Below are 19,094 nucleotides of genomic sequence, written 5' to 3' on the forward strand. Positions count from 1 at the left end.
AAACTAACGAGTGAGAAACTGTAAGTAGATATTTGCAATGTTAAAAAAAATTTCTTCCAAATCACCAGAAAAAACATGAGAAATCCAGTTTAAAACAGTAATGGGTATAAAGACAATTCACAGAAAACTCCACAGCAAATACGCCTATGAAGGGGTGGTTACCCACACCTGCGAGCAGAAAAGAAAGAAAAAAGTAACAGTGAGATGAAACCTTATACACACATGTCATGGGCAAAACCCAGAAAGCTGTATAATGCCAGTTTTTGGAGGGGGAGGAGCGGAGGGTGGGGACAAGAAGTCTGAGCCCCCCCCCCGCCCACGCGCTCCCGCCCACGCGCTCTTCCCCTTCTGACCCCCGCCCCTCCCACCGCGGGCACCTGGCAGGCTGTGCGCGCCCCTCCACCCCGCAACGTCGGCTGCGGTTCCTTCCCCAGGGCCAGACACCCACCACCCCCACCGCCTCCGTCGCAGCTTCGCCATCTGGATGCCAGTGGAAAAAATACCGTGGTTGAGACTTGGCTGCCTTTGAAGTCACTCTGCGCTCATCCGGAACATGACTGGCCGCGCCCGCGCCAGGGCGCGAGGCAGGGCCCGCAGCTCCAGCGACGCGGAGGTGGGGCGCCTCCACGCCTCCCCTTCGGTTTGTAGACCCGTTAGCCGACAGAGTCTTGCTCTCTCCTACCTCTGCTTCCTTCCTGGACGTCGCCTTCCTCTGCAGATACCTCTTCCTCTCTGCTAGGAAGTACTGGGTTATCTTCTCTCTCAACTTGGAGTCTTTCCAGGCTTTCTGCCCACCCCCCACCTTGCTGGGGAATTTGTCTAAGATATTAATTAATATCGCTATTTTAGCCAGTGAATAGGGCTGAAAATTGGAGGCAAGTGTATCCTTCTCTTCTGCTTCCTGAGTTTTAACTACTTCGTTTGGTCTCCTGGTGAAAATGCCCCTATCGTCAAAGGGACCATTTTATGGCAGATAATCGAATATAATCCGTTTTGTTAATTCATATATAAAAATAATCTCAAACACGAAGGTCATAGATAATCAACTACTGTTTCTTGAGCAAGCACTGCGTGTAGGGCTCCTTCCTAGACTTAGGCAGCTGGGTTGAATTGAGCGGCAAATCAGCAGTTTTTAAGTAATGTTACAACTACTCAGTATCTGGAGCAGTCTCTTAGACTAAAGGTGCTCACGTGAGTAGTCTGGTCATTATGCCTTTACTGTCACGCAGACGTCTTCTCTTGATCTGTATCCATTTTCTAGCAGGCCCAGATGTATACATTCTGGAACAAAGAGAAGTAGTTACTGTAAAGAGAAAATATTGATGGTTCCGTTCACCTCTTCCGTGAACTAATTTTGGACAGTTTATTCAGGAGAGTCATCATCTCAGCTGGTGGCCCAGGTCCTCGGGCCCAATTAATTTTCTTGCTCCAGGCGTGTTCACACGGGAGGCCCCACGTCTGTGCAGCACGAAAGCATAAGGTCCGCTCTTGCCTGTACCGCCTTCGGTCTGATGAGCTCCTTGGGCACAAGGATCACACCTCTGCCTCTCTCCGTGTCCAGGGGCTAAAGGCTGTGTCTGGCTCACAGTTGGCACTGAAATCAAAGACTGATGAATGCGGAAAACCATAGCTTGTCCTTATCCTCGCCTCCTAAAATGGGCAATCTCTCCTCTCTCAAACATCTTACCTGTTAACATTCATTGCCTAGCTCTTGGTAATCTAATGACATAGCATGTGATATTCTTCTTGTGATCATGTTTTAATTTATGACTTAACATCCTAAATCTGGCCGAACTTTTTCTTTTTTTTTTTTTTTTTTTTCCCATTTTAGCCTCCATCTGTTGGTCTCGGTGACAGTGAGGTATCCTCTAGCAGCGGCCCCGTGGGAACAAGCAGGATTTCCCAGAAATGTAAGTGCAGCTCAGTCTGTTCCACCCAGTCCTGTTCCAGTCTGCTAAGCCTTATGGTACAGGGTCACTCCTCGGGCCTCCCATCTTCCTTTTCCTGAAGGATGCCACTTGTTTGTTGTGCTTCTTTGGGGCTTCCAAACACAGACTCTGCCCCTGAATTTCCTGACAGTGCTTAGCAATTGGGAAGCCACAGACATTAGGAAGTTGGTTTTTCTGATTCTGTCTATTTACTGAATACTTTTTTTTCATGTTATTTTTTTGGGGCAGGGGGAGGTAATTAGGTTGGTTTGTTTGTTTATTTTAATGGAGGTACTGGGGATTGAATCCAGGACCTTGTGCATGCCAAGGATGCACTCTACCACTGAGCTATACCTTGCTCCCTACAGAATAATTTTGAAAATATATTTTTAAATTCTTTATGACATAAGTGCCAATACCATTGCCTTGCAGGGAGGGTAGAAACCGGGCATGCCTGTTGCCTCTTCTCCCTTCTTCCTTCCCCATCCATGATAGACATCACCAGATTTGGTCTCAGGATACTTGTCAGCATGCTACTCCAAGTAGCCCCACCGCACCATGCAAGTCGGCATGCCCGATGCACTGGCTTGCTAGGGCTGCCCACACAGAACCGCAGGCTGGGTGACTTAAACAACTGTAATATATTGTCTCGTAATTCCAGCACTACTGCCACCATTCAAGTGTTATTCCAACTTTTCTTTGGAATTTCTTTCCACATCTGCTGCACATTCTTGTGACTAGCAAGCGATGGAAAGCCTTCATCCTAAGAGGGTAGATTGGATTTTTATTTATTTTTAAAAATTGTAGTAAAACATGCATAAGGTAAAATGGACCACTTTACCAACTTTTAAGGGGACGGTGCAGTGGCATCAAGGACATTCATACTGTTGTGCCACCATCGCCACCATCCATCTCTAGAACTTTTTTCATCTTGCAGAACTGAAACTCTGTACCCAGTAAACAGTAACTGCCTGCTTGCCCTTCCCCCAGCCATTCCTGTTCTACAGTATTGAATTTTTAGAAACCACTGAACGTCTTTTGAAACCAAGAGCAGTAAATGATATGGGTAATCTAGTGAGAATAATCCAATTAAAAAAAAATTAAGTACATTTTGTGATTTTCCTGGGAGGCTTGGACTCTGCTGAGAAAGGTGTGGACAGCAGTTTTGGGCAAGTGGTAATGCCATTTGGGTAGTTGCCTACAATGTCTATGACAGTGATCAAGTCAGAGTCCTAGAGATCTGTCACACTGTTAGTCATATTCCTTCATAGTAATAATAATGTAGTAATATAAAATTTATATTCTCATGTTATTTTAAAAGTGCCCAAGTTGTATCCAAAAAATTAGCATCTCTTCATACTCATTGAAAAAGAAAATATTCATCTGGAAACAGATTTTAATTTCTCATTTTCTAAAAGCTAACAGGTAAGTGGTCTCTCCCAAGGTGAAATGCTGGCTTTCATTCTCAGGGGAATGGTCTAGCATAAAACCTAATGGCAGGGGTAGGGGGTATAGCTCAGTGGTAGAGCGCATGCTTAGCATGTACAAGGTTCTGGGTTCAATCCCCAGTGCCTCCATTTAAAAAAAAATTGAAGAAAAGAACAAACACACACACACAAAACTGGTGGTAGTGTCTGGGCATTTCTCTTCTTGTGATTGGGAAAGGTCAGAGATTCAGCCCCATCTGTACAGAAGTTGGTGCAGATGTTAGCGTTCAGGGTGTTACATAAGAGCTAAAAGAATCAAAGAGGGAGATGGAGACGGGCCGTCCATAAACGGGCGTGGAGCTTCCGCAGGGAGACAGAGCCTCCTCCTCAGCCAAGTGGAGAATCAGACCAGCCCCAAATGTTATGAGATGGGACTCACCCAAGGTCTGGTATTTCTAACAAAACATGCCATGCTTCCTTCACAATTTTCAATTTTCAGGCTGAAGACTTCCATAGAGTTATGATTGTTTCCCGCCACGTGGGCAGTTTGATTAAAAGCCACAAAAATCTGAGTTTTGGTTCTAGACGCATTTTTTTCCTAGATGCATTTTTGCTAGAGTACTTGTAAGCGATACCACTGCTTGAAATGTGAGAGATTACGGTGTTCGCTTCATGTTTTAAATGAAGATGGTATTTCTGCTGGTGATGCTGGATGTACCTTCAAGGAAAGAGGTGGGAAACTCAGACGAGACTTCGTGGATTTGGCTGTTTGTACCAGAGAGAAAATGGCCCACGTGAGAAACTGCAAAAAAGGTATCCAATTTTATGTTGCTTATTTTTTGAATGTTACCAAATCTTGCTTAAGGGATTTTAACTTCTAGATCTGAAATAAACAAATTCATGTATTGTCATAAAAGATATGTATTGAACATCTGCTTTATTCAAGGCATTATCACACACTAGTTGTTTTAGTCTTCATTTTCTCTTTTATTAATGGAAAGAATAACATTTTCTACAAAACAACCTTTCACTTGTTGAAAGGATTTTCTTCTTACCCCTGGGCTGTATGTCCACAGATATGTTTAGTCGCTTTCCCAAGCTTTTTCCTATATGGGGAATAATAACCTTTTTAGACTTCACCTGGGAAAAGAAAAATGTAGCCTATTTTGAGAATTCTTCACCCAGATTCTGGGCTCACCCCCTGAAATTGCACCTAGAATTGTGAGGATATGTATTTGCATGGAAAGTAGGTCTGTTGTTCTCACATGATTCTCAAAAGGCTTTGTGATTCTCTCCAGAAGTTGACTCACTCATGCAGATCCGTCTTTTTCAAACTCTGTAAAATCCTGCAGGGAAATAAATAGATATATTGTTACCCAGCGCACACACACTACACAAACACAATCGAAACAAAGTGTCATGAAACAATGCTTGCCCTTCTGATGGGCAGGGCACTGCGGTCCACTTTATTGTGTTCTGGTCTTTCCGTGAAACGTGGTGGTTCATTTCACTTAGCTTTGATAACTGCGGCACTAGTGGGTCGTGGTAACACCCTGGTGGAGTTGATCTCAAAGGGTATTGCCACCTCTGATATTCTGGGATGACTTCTCTTTGTCCCTTAATATGAGCAGCTAAAATATGTTGCCATTTCCTCTGGGAGAACAGCCACAACGAAAAGCTTTTCTTTAACTAAAATCACACAGTGATTCCTTGCTCTACTGGATAGTTACACAGGTCGAAGCTGAGGGGATACTGTGTAAGGTCTACATGGTACTTTTTCTTCCTCATCACCTCAAAGCTCATGTTTCTACTGCCTCCACGAGAAAGACAAAATAGTGTCTATTTGATAATTCTTTTCTATAAGTCAGACACTGAGTAATTCCCTACTACAAGGCGAGGTTGTTACCAAACCCAGTGCCAGACATACGGTGAGGATGAAGGAATGGAAACGTTGGAGTTTGGAGCTGAGAAAGGTTTTTTGCAGGACCGAGCAAGGGGGACTGGTGGCTCATGCCCCTCAAACCTCAAACTCCCGGAAGGGTTTCAGCAAAGCATTTTTAAAGGCAAAGTGAGGGGGGGGGGTCCCAGGTATGTGATCAGCTGTGCACAATTCTCTGATTCATCGATGGTGAGGTGACAGGCCAGTTAACATTGTCGATCCTTAGGCACCAGAAGGTCTGGGAGCTACATGCTCATGATCATCAAGTAGTTAATTTCTTCCATTTGGTGGTGGTTTTAGCATCTGAAAAATTCAGGAAAGGTGCATCAGATACTATTATCTGGGTACTTCAGAGAGGAGCTACAGAAGAGGGTGTGGGGGAGGGGTCTGTGGCAGGAAGGCCTCATAGGGTCCTGCTCGGTCACAAGGTGAGAAGTACTTTCTCTGTGCCTTTCTAGATTCTGTCTTGGAGGGAGCTTATGCCATCCTGGGCACTGACTAGCTACATCGTAGCCACCTCTGAATTTGTCTGGCAGATTTTGAAGAGATGCATAAAAATTCTGTGGGGGATCAAATTCCTGGCTACACACCTGGCCTCCTCATGCCTGCAGAAACCAGAAGCCCAGAGGCCCTGTCTGTTCTCATGCAGGGAAATGTGAAGTTTCTTCCTCCCTCCCCAGTACCCCCTAAATCTGTGAGGGCCTTCTCTGGGACTTGCAGAGCCTGCTAACCACTGATTGAACTGGTTCACAGTTTTCTGAAGTATGATGAACTTTTGATTATCTGGATTTCCAAGAGGATGAGGGTTGTCTTCATGGTAAAAACTGGATAGTTTCTTTATGATTCGAGAGTACCTAATTTCAGGGCAGCATCTGAAACTATTTCTCAAGCCAATTTGAGTTGCACAGAATCAGCTGGCAGGCTGACTTTGGAAGGAGTCCTAGGGTAGTTGAATTCAGATGTTCCTCTTCTCCTGAAACCAAGAGTGTTTGTTCTTTGGTTCTTATGAGACCTGTTTTGTACATTATCTTTTTGTTTGTAGGACATTGTAAGGTTTTCAAGCTGCTGGTTATTAGGGCTTATCTTTTTTTAAAAAGAAAACTGCCACTTATTAAACATCTTTGTCTTTACATGCTTTTTTTTTCTATTTTTATCTTTATCTTTTTTTTTTTTTTTTTTTACTATTTTTTGGTTTATTTTTGCTTTTTAAAAAATTTGGTGGGGAGGTAATTAGGTTTATTAATTATTATTATTATTTTTAAATAGACTTTATTCTTTTAGAGCAGTTTTAGGTTCACAACAGAATTGAGCAGAAAATACAGAGTTCCCACATAGCCCTCCCCACCCACACATCTATACTCCCCTACCCTCAGCATCCCTCATCAGTGCGGCATATTTGGTACAATCGATGAACCAACATGGGCACGTTATTATCAACCAAAGTCCATAGTTCACATTAAGGTTCACTCTGGATGTTGTACATTCTATGGGTTTTGACAAGTGCATAAGACATGTAGCCACTTTAGTATCATACAGAATAAATTCATTGCCCTAAAAATCCCCTGTGCTCCATCTATTCATCCCTCCCTCCCTCTCCCCAAACCCTTGGAAACCACCATCTTTTTATTGTTTCTGTAGTTGTGCCTTTTCCAGAATGTCACTGGGTGGGAATTGTACAGTTTGTGGCCTTTTCGGACTGGCTTCTTTCATTTAGTAATATGTCTTTTAAGTTTCTTCCATGTCTTTCATGGCTTCATAGCTCAATTTTTTTTACTGCACATATCTTTTAATTTACATATATGTGCTGTTCATTGTTTCTAAGAACGTTTAGAGCTTTAGCTTTTTAAACTTACATAGTTATCAAAGGAATAAAACCAACCACAATATAAGAATTAACTCAAAAAGATACGTACACCTTGCTATTAACAGCAACATTATTTATAATTGCCAAGATATGGAAGCATCCTAAGTGCACATCAATAGTTGAATAGATAATAAGACGCAGTATATATGTATTTGTAATGGAATACAACTCACCTATAAAAAAGAAGGCTATTTTGCCATTTATGGCCCTTTAATCACTTTTTTTTCCCCCACTTCAAAAACCAGAATTTTATAACTGGCAGAGACATTTCCATTGCATCAGAAACAACAAAATACCCAGAAATAAATTTAACCAAGGAGGTTACCTATACTCTGAAAACCAAAATGACACAAAGAAATGGAAAGATTTCTTGTGCTCTTGGATTGGAAGAATCAACACTATCAAAATGGCCATACTACCCAAAGCAATCCACAGATCCAGCACAACCCCCATCAAAATACTCGTGACATTCCTCACAGAACTAGAACAAACAATTCCACAATTTATAAGGAACCACAAAAGACCTCAAGCAGCCAAAGCAATCTTTTGTAGGTCTCTTTTTTCTCTTTCTTCTTTTTGTTCTCTTTTCTTTTGGTTTGATGACTAGAGAAGGTCCTTTAACATTTGTTATAAAGCTGGTTTGGTGGTGCTGAAATCTTTTGGCTTTTGTTTATCTGTGGAGCTTTTGATTTCTCCATCAAGTCTGAAACGAAAGAGTTTCTGCTGAAAAATCTGCTGATAACCTTATGCGAGTTCCCTTGTATGTTATTTGTTGCTTTTCTCTTGCTAATTTTAACATTTTCTCCTTATCCTTAATTGTTGTCAGTTTGATGACTATGTGCCTTGGTGCGTTCCTCTTTGGGTTGATTCTGTGTGGTACTGTCTGTGCTTCCAGGACTTGGGTGACTGTTTCCTTTCCCAAGTTGGGGAAGTTTTTGGTTATTATCTCTCCAAAAATTTTCTCAGGTCCTTTCTCTCTCTCTTCTCCTTCTGGGAGCCCTATAATGTGAATATTAGTGCACTTCATGTTGTCCCAGCGTTCTCTTAAACTCTCCTCGGTCCTTTTTATTCTTTTTACTTTTTTCTGTTCTGAAGTATTGATTTTCACTAATCTGTCTTCTAGCTCATGGATCCGTTCTTCTGCCTCATTTAGTCTATTCTTGGTTCCTTCTAGTGTATTGCTCATTTCAGTGATTTTATTCTTCAACTCCGTTTGGGCGTTCTTTATATTTTCCAACTCTGCTAAAAACTTCACTCTGTGCATCTGTACTCCTCTTGAGTTCTCTGAACATCTTGGCCATCATGACTTTAAACTCTTTCTCAGATAACTTACCTATCTCCTCATCACTTATTTCTTCTAGAATTTTATCTTGTGCCTTGGCCTGGGAGATATTCCTTTGCAGCCTCATATTGTCTTTCTATGTGTTTGTGGGTTCCTTCCACAGGCTTTAGGATTATTGTTTTCTTGTTTCTGGCATCTGCCCCCTGATGGATGAGGCTGAACTAGGGGCTTATGCAGGTTTCCTGGCAGGAGGAGCCAGTGCCTGCCCACTGCTGGGTGAAGCTTGGTCCTGGACCTCTGGTGGGTAAGGCTGTGTCTAGAGGCTTTGTGGCTTAAGAAGTCTGATGAAGTGGTTTAGGAAGTCTGAGGCCATGTTCCCACCCTGTATGTTGTTTGGCCTGAAGTTTCCCTGCAGGCTGTTGGGCGGGGCTGGGTCTTGGTGCTAATGACCCAGTCAAGATGTCAGCTTCCAGGAAAGCTCATGTAGATGAACACTCCATGAATATCTGCCACCAGCTTCTATGTACCCTGGGTGAGCTGCAGCCATCCCCCACGTCCCCAGGAGACCCTTCAAATCCAGCAGGCAGACCTGGCCCAGGATCCTATGAAACCACTGCCTCTGCCCTTGGACCCGGTGCACGTGTTTCCGTGTCCGCTTCTCAAGCAAATGGAGCCTCCATTTCCCCCAGTCCCATGGGGGGCCGAGAGCCAAGCCCCGCTGGCCTTCAAAACCAGACGTCCTGGGGTCTCCTTCTCTTCCCGATGCCAGAACCCGAGCTGGGGAGCCTGACGTGGGGCTTAGAGCTCTCACCCCTGTGGGAGGGCCTCTGCCACTTAACAAATCTTCAGCTTGGGGGTCGCCCACCTGGGGGGTGTGGGGCGCAGTTATATCACGAGCACGCCCCTCCTACCATCATGCCGTGGTTCTCTCTTTATAAAGTTTCCAGTTGCAGAAGATCTTTTTTGCTAGGTTCCAGTCTTTTTTGGGTGGTTGTTTAGCATTCAGTTGTGGTTTTGTTGTAGTCGCGAGGAGAGGGAAGCTCGTGGTCCTACCACTCTGCCATCTTGACCGGAACTCCCTTTTATTATTATTATTTTAATGGAGGCGCTGGGGATTGAACCTAGGACCACCTTCATGCTCTGCCACTGAGCTATACCCTCCTCCACCTACCGCCGCATTAGAGCTTATTTGTGTCACTGAACAAGAATCCTTGCTTCGCGGCAACAATTATGCACATGCAAATTAAAGTTTGGATGCTGTGATTAATATGAACACGATGTGATTTTTTTGTTTTTGTTAAAAAAAAGTTTTTTATTTGTTTTCTTCAGGTTCCAGTGGAATACCTGTGAAACTGGTCACAAATCTCTTTAACTTGGACTTGCCCCAAGACTGGCAGCTCTACCAGTATCATGTGACGTATAATCCAGATATAGAATCTAGAAGGCTGAGAATTGCTCTGCTTTATAATCACAGGGAGCTCTCCAACAAAGCAAAAGCATTTGATGGTGTCATCCTTTTTCTCTCACAAAAGCTAGAAGATAAGGTATTGTATGGTTAATTTTTTTTTATATATACACGCACATATATGCATATATTTATATTCATCCATGTAGATTTGAGAGGTTAACTGATTTTCCTGGCAGTTGGAACGAGTGTTTCACTCACCCTTTTCTTCTTTCCTGTTCCGATGCCTGAGAGCAAAAGACTTTCTAATTAAGACCTCATCAGTGTTTGATTTCTTAACTAAGAAGCTGATGGTCTGGCATTTAAAATAGAAGAGCTGTAATATAAACATTGCTATTTCAACTTTTTTTTTTAAGGCAAAATGTCCTTGAGATAGGAATCTTTTTTAAACTTTTCCCCAAATTGGCAAGACTTTAAGAAACACCATTTACCTATAGCCTCTGAGCTTTAAATTTATTGTATAATTTTTTGGTCCTATGCAATTGTGTCCATGTGTCAAAAGAACTTTCCATCAATCCTTGATTTAAAACTTATTCCTTTCATCGCTTGTTCCATCATACGAAATCGAGTTATTTATATCAATCTTAAGGGTATATTTAATGGTTGTCATCATTGGATATGGAAATTGCAGGATTTACAATGTTGTGTTAGTTTCTGGTGCACAGCATAGTGACTCAGTTATACATATATATATATATTCTTTTTCTTTATAGGTTTTTACAAGCTATTGAATATAGTTCCCTGTGCTCTACAGTAGGACCTTGTTGTTTATCTGTTTTGTATATGGTAGTTTGTATCGGCTAATCCCAAACTCCTAATTTATCCCTCACCCCCGCCACCTTTCCCCTTTGGTAACCATAGGTTTGTTTTGTATGTCTATGAGACTGTTTCTGTTTTGTAAATGAGTTCAATAGTATAATTTTTTTCAGATTGCACAAAAAGTGGTATCCTGTGATATTTGTCTTTGTCTGACTGACTTCAACTTAGTATGATCATCCCTAGGTCCACCCATGTTGCTGCGAATGACATTATTTCATTATTTTCTATGGCTGAATAGTATTCCCTCATATATATATTCTTTATCCACAACTTCTTTATCCAGTCATCCATCAATGGACACTTAGGTTGCTTCCATATCTTGGCTGTTGTAAATAGTGCTACTGTGAATATTGGGGTGTATATATCATTTTGGGTTAGAGTTTCCTCCAGATACATGCCCTGGAGTGGGATTCAGCACAGCTCTCTTGAGATGAGGTCTTAAGGAGTTGAAGTAACTTAATCCATATCATACAGGCTACAAGAGGCAGGGAACCAGGGTCTCTCCAAGTCCAAACCACGTGCTCTTGAGCTCAGTGGTAAATAATGGTACTAGAACAGCTGAAATGGATTAGAGACCCTGCTGGTGTAGACGTGCTAAGACTGGCCAACCCATTAGATAGCAGATGGAGGGGAGAAGTGGACGCTCCCTCTGAAGCTAGCAGCCTGGGGACTGGAGGCTGTGGGGTCCAGTAACAGGAAGCAGAGGGGCAAGTGTTTGATGGGGGAGGTATGGGGACACTGACGAGTTGCCCTTAGGTGACTGTTAGGAGAGCAGTTCCCGGACAGAGGTCTGAGCGGGGACCGTCTGCCACCAGCCACTCATCCCAGCACCTTCGTCGTCTTCAGCCTTCGTCCTGAGACCCCTGTGGCGGTCTGAGAGCCCGCCCTCTCCTGCCTGCTAGACTTCTCTGGGATGTCGGTGGGCTCTTCCTATAGCTCTCCGCCTCTGAATTCTGTGCAGTTTTCTCAGAAGCAAGACATCAACTCGATGAAACACTTCATCCCCTCTGAAAGGACCTGTTTCTCTTTGTTTCCATTCAGTGAGCTATTCCTGCCATACCTTCTTGGTTTAACCTAAAAGTGGGTAAACCTACACTGTCACTAGACAAAGTAGGGATAAAATACATAAATGATTGCAATAAACTGACCTCTTTGAACTCCTTACCCTTCTGCAAAGTGCTTGATCATTGATTTTTATTGACTGTTCATTCTTTATTCCAAAAACCTGTACCGAGCCCTGCCTGGTCTAAGGAGCTTTAGATTTAGTTGGGCAGCTGGCATAAAAACCTATTCATGCATTCATGATATTGTTAGAACATCGTTCTGGATTATAAGAACCCTAGGGATTTCTCTAAACCTTTCAAAAGTTCAGATTTCCTCTCTGTTTAACTTTCACCATTTTCTTCTCGCTCTCCCTACATTTCCTTCCCCTCATCTGCCCCCTGTCCTTTGCTTTCTTCTTCTTTTCCTCTCTGCTCCTTTCTTTTTTTTGAATAAAATTTTTAGAGGTTTTCTTCTGAAATCTGTGAACCCAGGATGGGGAGGAATAGTCTTCTGGGCACCCCTGAACTCCTGAGAACGGGTCCATTATGTACATTGTTGTGATACATACATATGTGACATTTTCTTAGGAGAGTATTTGTAACTTTTATCAGGCTCTCAAAGTAAATTATGACCTGTCTCCTGCCCTTCACATCCCCCAAGTAGGTCAAGAACCATTGCTCTGGAATTGTCTTTGTGTTGAATCTCTGAACCCTGAGTCTGGTTTTGGTTCCTTATTAAGAAGTTCGAGAGTCGAGAGGTGTGTTTCTTTTCTAGGATTAACAAGATACAGAGAGAAAAAACTCTCCAAACGTAATGCAATGATTAGATCATAACTCACATGACTAACGCCTGCAGTTTTGTTTCTGTTAATACGTATCACATGGTGATGGTTTTATCGTTTCTACATCTGTGCACTTGGGGATAATCTACAGAGTGCATTTTAAGTACTTCTTTTTCCAGGTCACGGAATTGTCAAGTGAAACTCGAAGAGGCGAGACTGTAAAGATGACCATCACTCTGACCAGGGAGCTGCCAGCAAGCTCTCCCGTGTGCATCCAAGTCTTCAATATCATCTTCAAAAAGTAAAGTGCCTGAAATGTGAATTTAGCTTCAGCTAATGATGCCTTTCAGCATCGAGCCTGGGGCTTAAAGTTAGTAACTGTTTGTTGGCAATGTCATCTTTAGGGCAGTGTTCGACGTACTTGCATGTTCTTGTGCAGTGACGTGCCCCACAGTGCATCCCAGCCTCTAGCTGCTGCCTCTGTTACTGTCCAGTATTACATGTGTTGAGACAAAGAACTTAAAGCTTGTGATGTCTCAGTGGTAGCAGGGCAGGTGTTTTTTCTCGCCTCTTCTTTTTCTGTACGCCTCCCAGCCTCCACCCCCGACTTAAAAGTTGAGTGAGCCTGGCTTAGTGACTGGAAGGACTGGTTTTGCTACTGGCCGATATAATTGAGGTGTGCAAGGCTGGCACCATCTGCTCTCAGCCCCTTCCCTCCCCCGTGTGTTCCGGGGACAGAAGGAAGGTGGTGATAAGCTTTTCAGTGTTCTTCAAACTGATCTGAGGACCACTTGCTTCAGAGTTGTCTTGGGGTGAAACTTGACAAAATGCAGATTTCCTAGTCTCTCCCTGGACCTACTAAACAGAATTTTGTGAGTGGGGCCTGAAAATCCACATTTTTAGCAGGCTTCTCAGATGACACATGGGAGCACAAAAGCTTGAGAATTGCCATTTTCCTGAACTATTGTTGTAGATCACTGGAATGATCTGTTAAAACCTAAAAAGCAAACCAGAGGGGCCAGGGGCCAGGGTGAGGATGGGGGAGTCTGCGGTTTTGCTGGGTAGGGCACAACTTACCCGACACAGATACGTGATTTCCTCATTCTAGGCCGCTGTCTTGCGAGTATCTTTAGATCATATCTGGGCCTCAGCTCAGTGCTGCCAAACCCACTTCAGCAGCCAGTCTTGGGCGTGGCTCCCTGAGAGGGGACTGTTTTAAGTTAGCGACATTGGAAGGTGCTTTGCGGTGGCAGACTTTTCTCCGGTGTTAGAACTTACTCTAGCACCCTGAGGCAGGTCCTGTTCAAATCCCCGTTTTAGGTAAGGCAGCTAAGCTCAGATGACATCTGACATTCGGTAGCCCCAAATCACGCAGTTGGTGCCCCTGTTTCTTGACTTGAAACTCGTTCCCCCCTACATGGAGCAGCCTCAGATCGGCCATGGGTCACATTCTAAAGGTGACCAGGTTTAGTTGTTGAAGAGGCAACCTGGTTACTTGGTAGCCCCTGGGGAGCTGGAATAGCCTCATCAGAAGCAGCCTCCTCATCTCAAAATGAGAAGGAGGCCTGAAGAGCCGGTGGGCATGGCCTGCCTCGCCCCATCCAGGCTAACCAGCGTGTTACAGGCACAGCCATCACCGGTGAGTGACCAGCTACTTCCCAGTGCGGTTAAACCCAGGCAGATAGGACTCATTTCGGCTGTGTCCTCCCCAGATGCGGGGGGATAGTTCCTACATACACTCTCCTACGTATGTGCGATAGCTAACCCTCCCAGCTCTGCACTTCCTACTGTTTTGGTTTCAGCACGGGTACAAACTTCCAACGACAGCATTAGTGACTGATGTTTGACAAAGATTTAAAATACATATATAATTGCAGGATCTTAAAAAGGCTGTCTATGTACCAGATTGGACGGAACTTCTACAAGCCTTCCGACCCAGTCGAAATTCCCCAGCACAAGTAGGTGTATTTGTATCTTGTGTTATGTTGACGTTGTTGCAATGTGAACGGCATAATTTACGGTGCAATATTATAGCACTGTGCCTCCTATGAGAGACTCTGTGGGGTGAAAAGTAATCAATTTTAAAAAAATTTTCAAATTCTTTACAGAATGGCAAGTGTCAAAAGCTAGCAGCCTGTTTTCTTATATTAGTGTGCTAGACCGTTATCATATGTCCTAGGAGGAATTCAGAAGCTGAGTTTTCTGTGGATGACAAGTAATGATGGAGCAGAATGAGCCGTAGTGTGTTATACCACATAGTTGGCGCTCTGTTTTCTTGCTGGCAGAAGGGTAACACAGCCAGGGTGGTTGATACGAAATTGTTGGGTAAGGAGAGGTCAGACAAACAAGCCGCTAAGCTGAGCTCCCCTGGTGAAGAAGGGTGGAGCTGTTAGGACCACTTGCAGAGTTTTCACCCTGAACTGGGAGGTTGATGCTGCAGGGAAGGTGGTCAGCTATGTCTTGAAATGATTGTTAGTCGGCTCTCCAGAATACGTGGTTGAGCCAAAGACAGAGGCAGCCAGTAACCCAAAGACAGACACGGAACAGAGGGAGACGTACAGACAGTCTCTGACTTACGGCACTTCGACTTTACGATGATGCAAAAGCGATGCACATTTGGTGGAAACCATACCCTGAACTGTGAATTTTTCTCTTTTTCCTGGGCTGCGATATGCAGTGTGGTGCTCTCTCGTGGTGCCGGGCAGGGGTGGGAGCTGCAGCTCCCCATCAGCCACCCGATCACAGGGGTAAACGACCAGCACACTTACAACCATTCTGTACTCACACAACCATTCTGTTTTCCACTTGCAGGATGGTATTCAATAAATGACACCAGATAGTCAACACTTCATTATAAAATAAGCTTTGTGTTAGATAATTTTGCCCAACTGTAGGCTAATGTTTAAGTGTTCTGAGCACATTTCAGGTAGGCTAGGCTATGATGTATTAAATGCATTTAAGACTAAGGATATTTCCAACTTGGGATGGGTTTATCAAGATGTAACCCTGTCATCAGTCGAGCAAGACCTGTGCATAAAAGAAAATGGGGCAGGGTGTTTGGCCTTCTGCCAGGTGGAGGAAAAGGGCAAGGTTTCCAGATGTTAGTTCCATGAGTCAGCGTGGTCTGTATAAAGCATCCTGTTCATTCATCCCTGTCACGTATCTCTGCACCTGGATTAGAAATTCAGTTCATTGCTGTGCTGAGCTGGAGCTAGGGTTGTGCCTATGCTGGTCCTGAAGGCTGGTTTAGGATCACGGTGACTGAAGTCCACAAGCTATAAACTGAAATGGTTTTTAAAACACATCTGTCTGTTCTTTCATGCCATTTCCCTAACTTTTTCTTACTCAAGACTTCAGACCACGAGATTCATGAATGTGGAAAGGAGCTGTAGCCACTGCTGCAGTTTCCCTTGTGCGTCTACATGGCACCGCTTAGATTAGTTCTTGGTCTCATTATTCAGTCTGTTCACTGTCTTACATCGAGTCCGTGTGCTTTGCTGAACCGAGATGTTCCCATGCTGCAACAGAGCCCTCCCTTAACATATGAATCCTACAGCTGTGTTCCCAGCCAGGGGCGACTTTGCTCTCTAGAGGACATCTGGCAGTGTCTGTAGATATTTTTAGTTGCCACAGCTTGGGGGTTGCTACTGGCATTAGTGGATAGAGGCTGGGGGGGGGGGGGTATCGCTGAGCAGCCTGCAATGCACTGAACAGCCCCAAACAAAGAATTATCCAGTCCACATGTCTGAGGCCAAGGTTGCAAAATGCAGCTCTACATTGCAGGAATGTATTTTATCCTAAATATAATGTTTAGAGACAGCCCAGCACTGAAGTGTTTAGTCAGCCACTGAAAGAAATCAGACTGAAAAAGAATTGTTTCATAAAATCTAGAGATTGGAATGTAAAATCACCATTAAAAAATGTTTATTGTTTTCCTGATATAACATTTAGAACATTTATTTAAAAAGTTTTACTTATTTGAGTTTTTTTTTTTTATTTTAAAGATTGTCCCTTTGGCCTGGGTTTGCTGTTTCTGTATCATATTTTGAAAGCCAGCTCCTATTTAGCGCTGATGTGAGTTATAAGGTACTCCGGAATGAGACTGTTCTGGAATTCATGACTGATCTCTGCCACAAAACTGGCATGTCCTGCTTTACCCAGATGTGTGAAAAACAGCTGATCGGACTCATTGTCCTGACAAGGTAAAAGCCTGCGTGGAAATAGATGTTTCTCTGGAGAATGCATTATGTACGCCCTGTGGGAACAGGAGCAGCATCCGGGCACTGGCCTGAGCACAGATCTGGTTAGTCTGCTCACCTGCTTCGACCTGGCCACTCTCGGTTGTCTAGAGTTCAGGTGTCCTCGAGTGGCGTGCTGGGCCGTCCACAGTCTGACCTGGTCCTTCCTTGTCTCCTGCTGTCCCCTCTGCCCCCAACTCCCAAGAGTCTGCACTTTGCTGTTCTGGTGCCTCTGCCTGGATCCCCCACCCCAGTTTCTGCCTCCCACAAAGCCCAGCTCATACGGTACTGTTTCCTGAAGCCTCCGCTCAGTTGGAATTATTCAGTTCCCTCCCCTGTGCTGCTCCCATAGCACGGGGCTTATAGTTACCTCTTTACAACCATTTTATTTCATTTTATTCCATCACAGGACAACATCAGGTCCATGTCTCACCTTCTCTGTAAGATGATGAGATTGTTAAGGCTGAGTCTTTTCATGCCTCTGGGTTTGTCTGTGTATAACTTGCCCTCCGTGCACAGGGAACTGAATGACCCCTGGGCAGTTAGGTGACTTCCTGAGTGTAAAAAGCTCCCATCCACTGCTGCAAGTCCATCAACACTTCTCTTAGAGGCTCTGCTAGCCTTCTCCAAGGTTGGCTTGGAATTTTCGCTGAAGTTGTTTCTCTGGGTGATAGATGGCGGGGGGCGGGGCTGGTTGAATTCCACGCCGGCCCCTTATCCTCCCGTCATGCTCTTCTTGAATTAGCTCATCACACTATCAAAGTCGCCGCGCAAGGTACCGAGAGCCCAGGAGAAACCTGACAGGGAGGTTTCCGTCCCGAGGCCAGGATGTCAGGAGAGGATGTTCCGTGCCACACAGAGCCTGCTGAGAAGGGGAGAAGGAGCTAGATGACCGCAGCCGAGCTGCCTTGCCGTTTTCCCCGGGGCCAGTCCTAGGTGGGAGATGGAGCAGGCTGCTGGAATTGCAGATTTGATCAGCCTTTTTTGGGGAGTGCTTTTTATCAGAAAAACAATCTGGGAGTTCAAAAACTCTGAGTGACACTGGAAGCTGATGGGAACGTTTCGAGCAATGCTTTGGCCTGTGGACATTTAAGAATGGTTTACCCGCAGTTACAGTGTCTCTTGGTGAGAAAAGCAGCGGCCGGGCTGATGACTCTCCCGTCGGTTCGGTTTTGCTGGAATACGGAGGACTTTCTGTGAACCGAAGAGCTCATTAATGCTCTCCTTAGATAAGAGCTGCTCATTTTTTTTTAAAGTGACTATTCTTGAGTTACTATCTTTCATAACTTCTGAAATTCTGGAGAATAATACTTTGAATTAAAAGTGTAGTGACATAGGTACTTACTTTGTATGATCTGGGAAAAAAAACTTAGGCACTTTTTGTATTTATCAGGTACAATAACAAAACCTATCGCATCAATGACATTGACTGGTCAGTGAAGCCCACGCACACCTTCCAGAAGCGGGATGGCACTGAGATCACCTACGTGGATTACTACAAGCAGGTGGGACTTTTCCTTCATCCTCATCCCCCTTCCTCTTAGCTCAGAGAAGTCTCCCTGTTCCATTCCAGTCCAATGAATCCCTCAGATTGGCAGGCTGGGTCTGCCTCCGTCATCATTCGCTGATCCATCCCTTCCCCTCCGTCCCCACCGTTCCTAGATTGGCTCAGACCCTCATCCTGTCTCCTGTTGTGCTTCCTGTAGTCCAGTTACCGCCTTTAAAAGCACATCTGATAATGTCACTTCCCTGCTTAAAATATTCCCACGGCTCCCTATTGCTGTAGAAGCCAGATGTAAGCTCCAGGGCAGAGTTTCCGAGGCCCTTTATGATCCGGCCACTCCCTGCCTCCTGAGCCGCATCCCTTACCATCCCAGGTTTCTTTGTCTGTTCTGCTGTGCTCACCATTTGTGGTTCCTTGAGTCAGTTACTCCCCTGTGCATTTTCCCACACGTTGCTTCCTCTTCCTGGACGTGCATTTGCAGCCAGCCGGTCACTGACCAGTCTCCAGTACTCAGCTAAGCAGTCAACTCTTAAGGGAGCCCCGGGACACTCTCCCCAGGGCTCCCCTCCCTGCACTCAGCAGCCTCAGATGATCACGGGCAGGATGTGAATGGTCTGACTCCCTTCCTCAACCCTGAGCTCTTAATTTCTGGATACCCAGGGCTAGCACGATGCCTCGCATGTAGTACTCAAACATTTACTGATGTAATCTCCCAACTCTGGGAACTTGATTCACAACAATTATAATTACCCCATCCCCACCATCTGTCCTTTCAGAGATGCCTTCTTTTTCATACACAGTCA

At 44.4% G+C, this 19,094-nt stretch overlaps 1 protein-coding gene across 1 annotated transcript in view; it reads left to right on the forward strand.

Moving 5' to 3' along the window:
* Positions 1–363: 363 nt before the first annotated feature.
* PIWIL4 (piwi like RNA-mediated gene silencing 4) overlaps positions 364–19,094 on the forward strand; it is a 42,139-nt gene continuing 23,408 nt past the window's right edge. The window contains exons 1-8 of the mRNA XM_031460588.2: positions 364–640; positions 1,832–1,916; positions 4,043–4,168; positions 9,770–9,984; positions 12,729–12,850; positions 14,427–14,507; positions 16,554–16,751; positions 18,181–18,292. Of these exons, the coding sequence (XP_031316448.1) occupies positions 554–640; positions 1,832–1,916; positions 4,043–4,168; positions 9,770–9,984; positions 12,729–12,850; positions 14,427–14,507; positions 16,554–16,751; positions 18,181–18,292 (1,026 nt within the window). The 5' untranslated portion in view covers positions 364–553. The remainder of the gene's footprint in view (positions 641–1,831; positions 1,917–4,042; positions 4,169–9,769; positions 9,985–12,728; positions 12,851–14,426; positions 14,508–16,553; positions 16,752–18,180; positions 18,293–19,094) is intronic.

This window comes from Camelus dromedarius, chromosome 12 (assembly GCF_036321535.1).
Source record: "Camelus dromedarius isolate mCamDro1 chromosome 12, mCamDro1.pat, whole genome shotgun sequence".
NCBI classification, from domain to species: Eukaryota; Metazoa; Chordata; class Mammalia; order Artiodactyla; family Camelidae; genus Camelus; species Camelus dromedarius.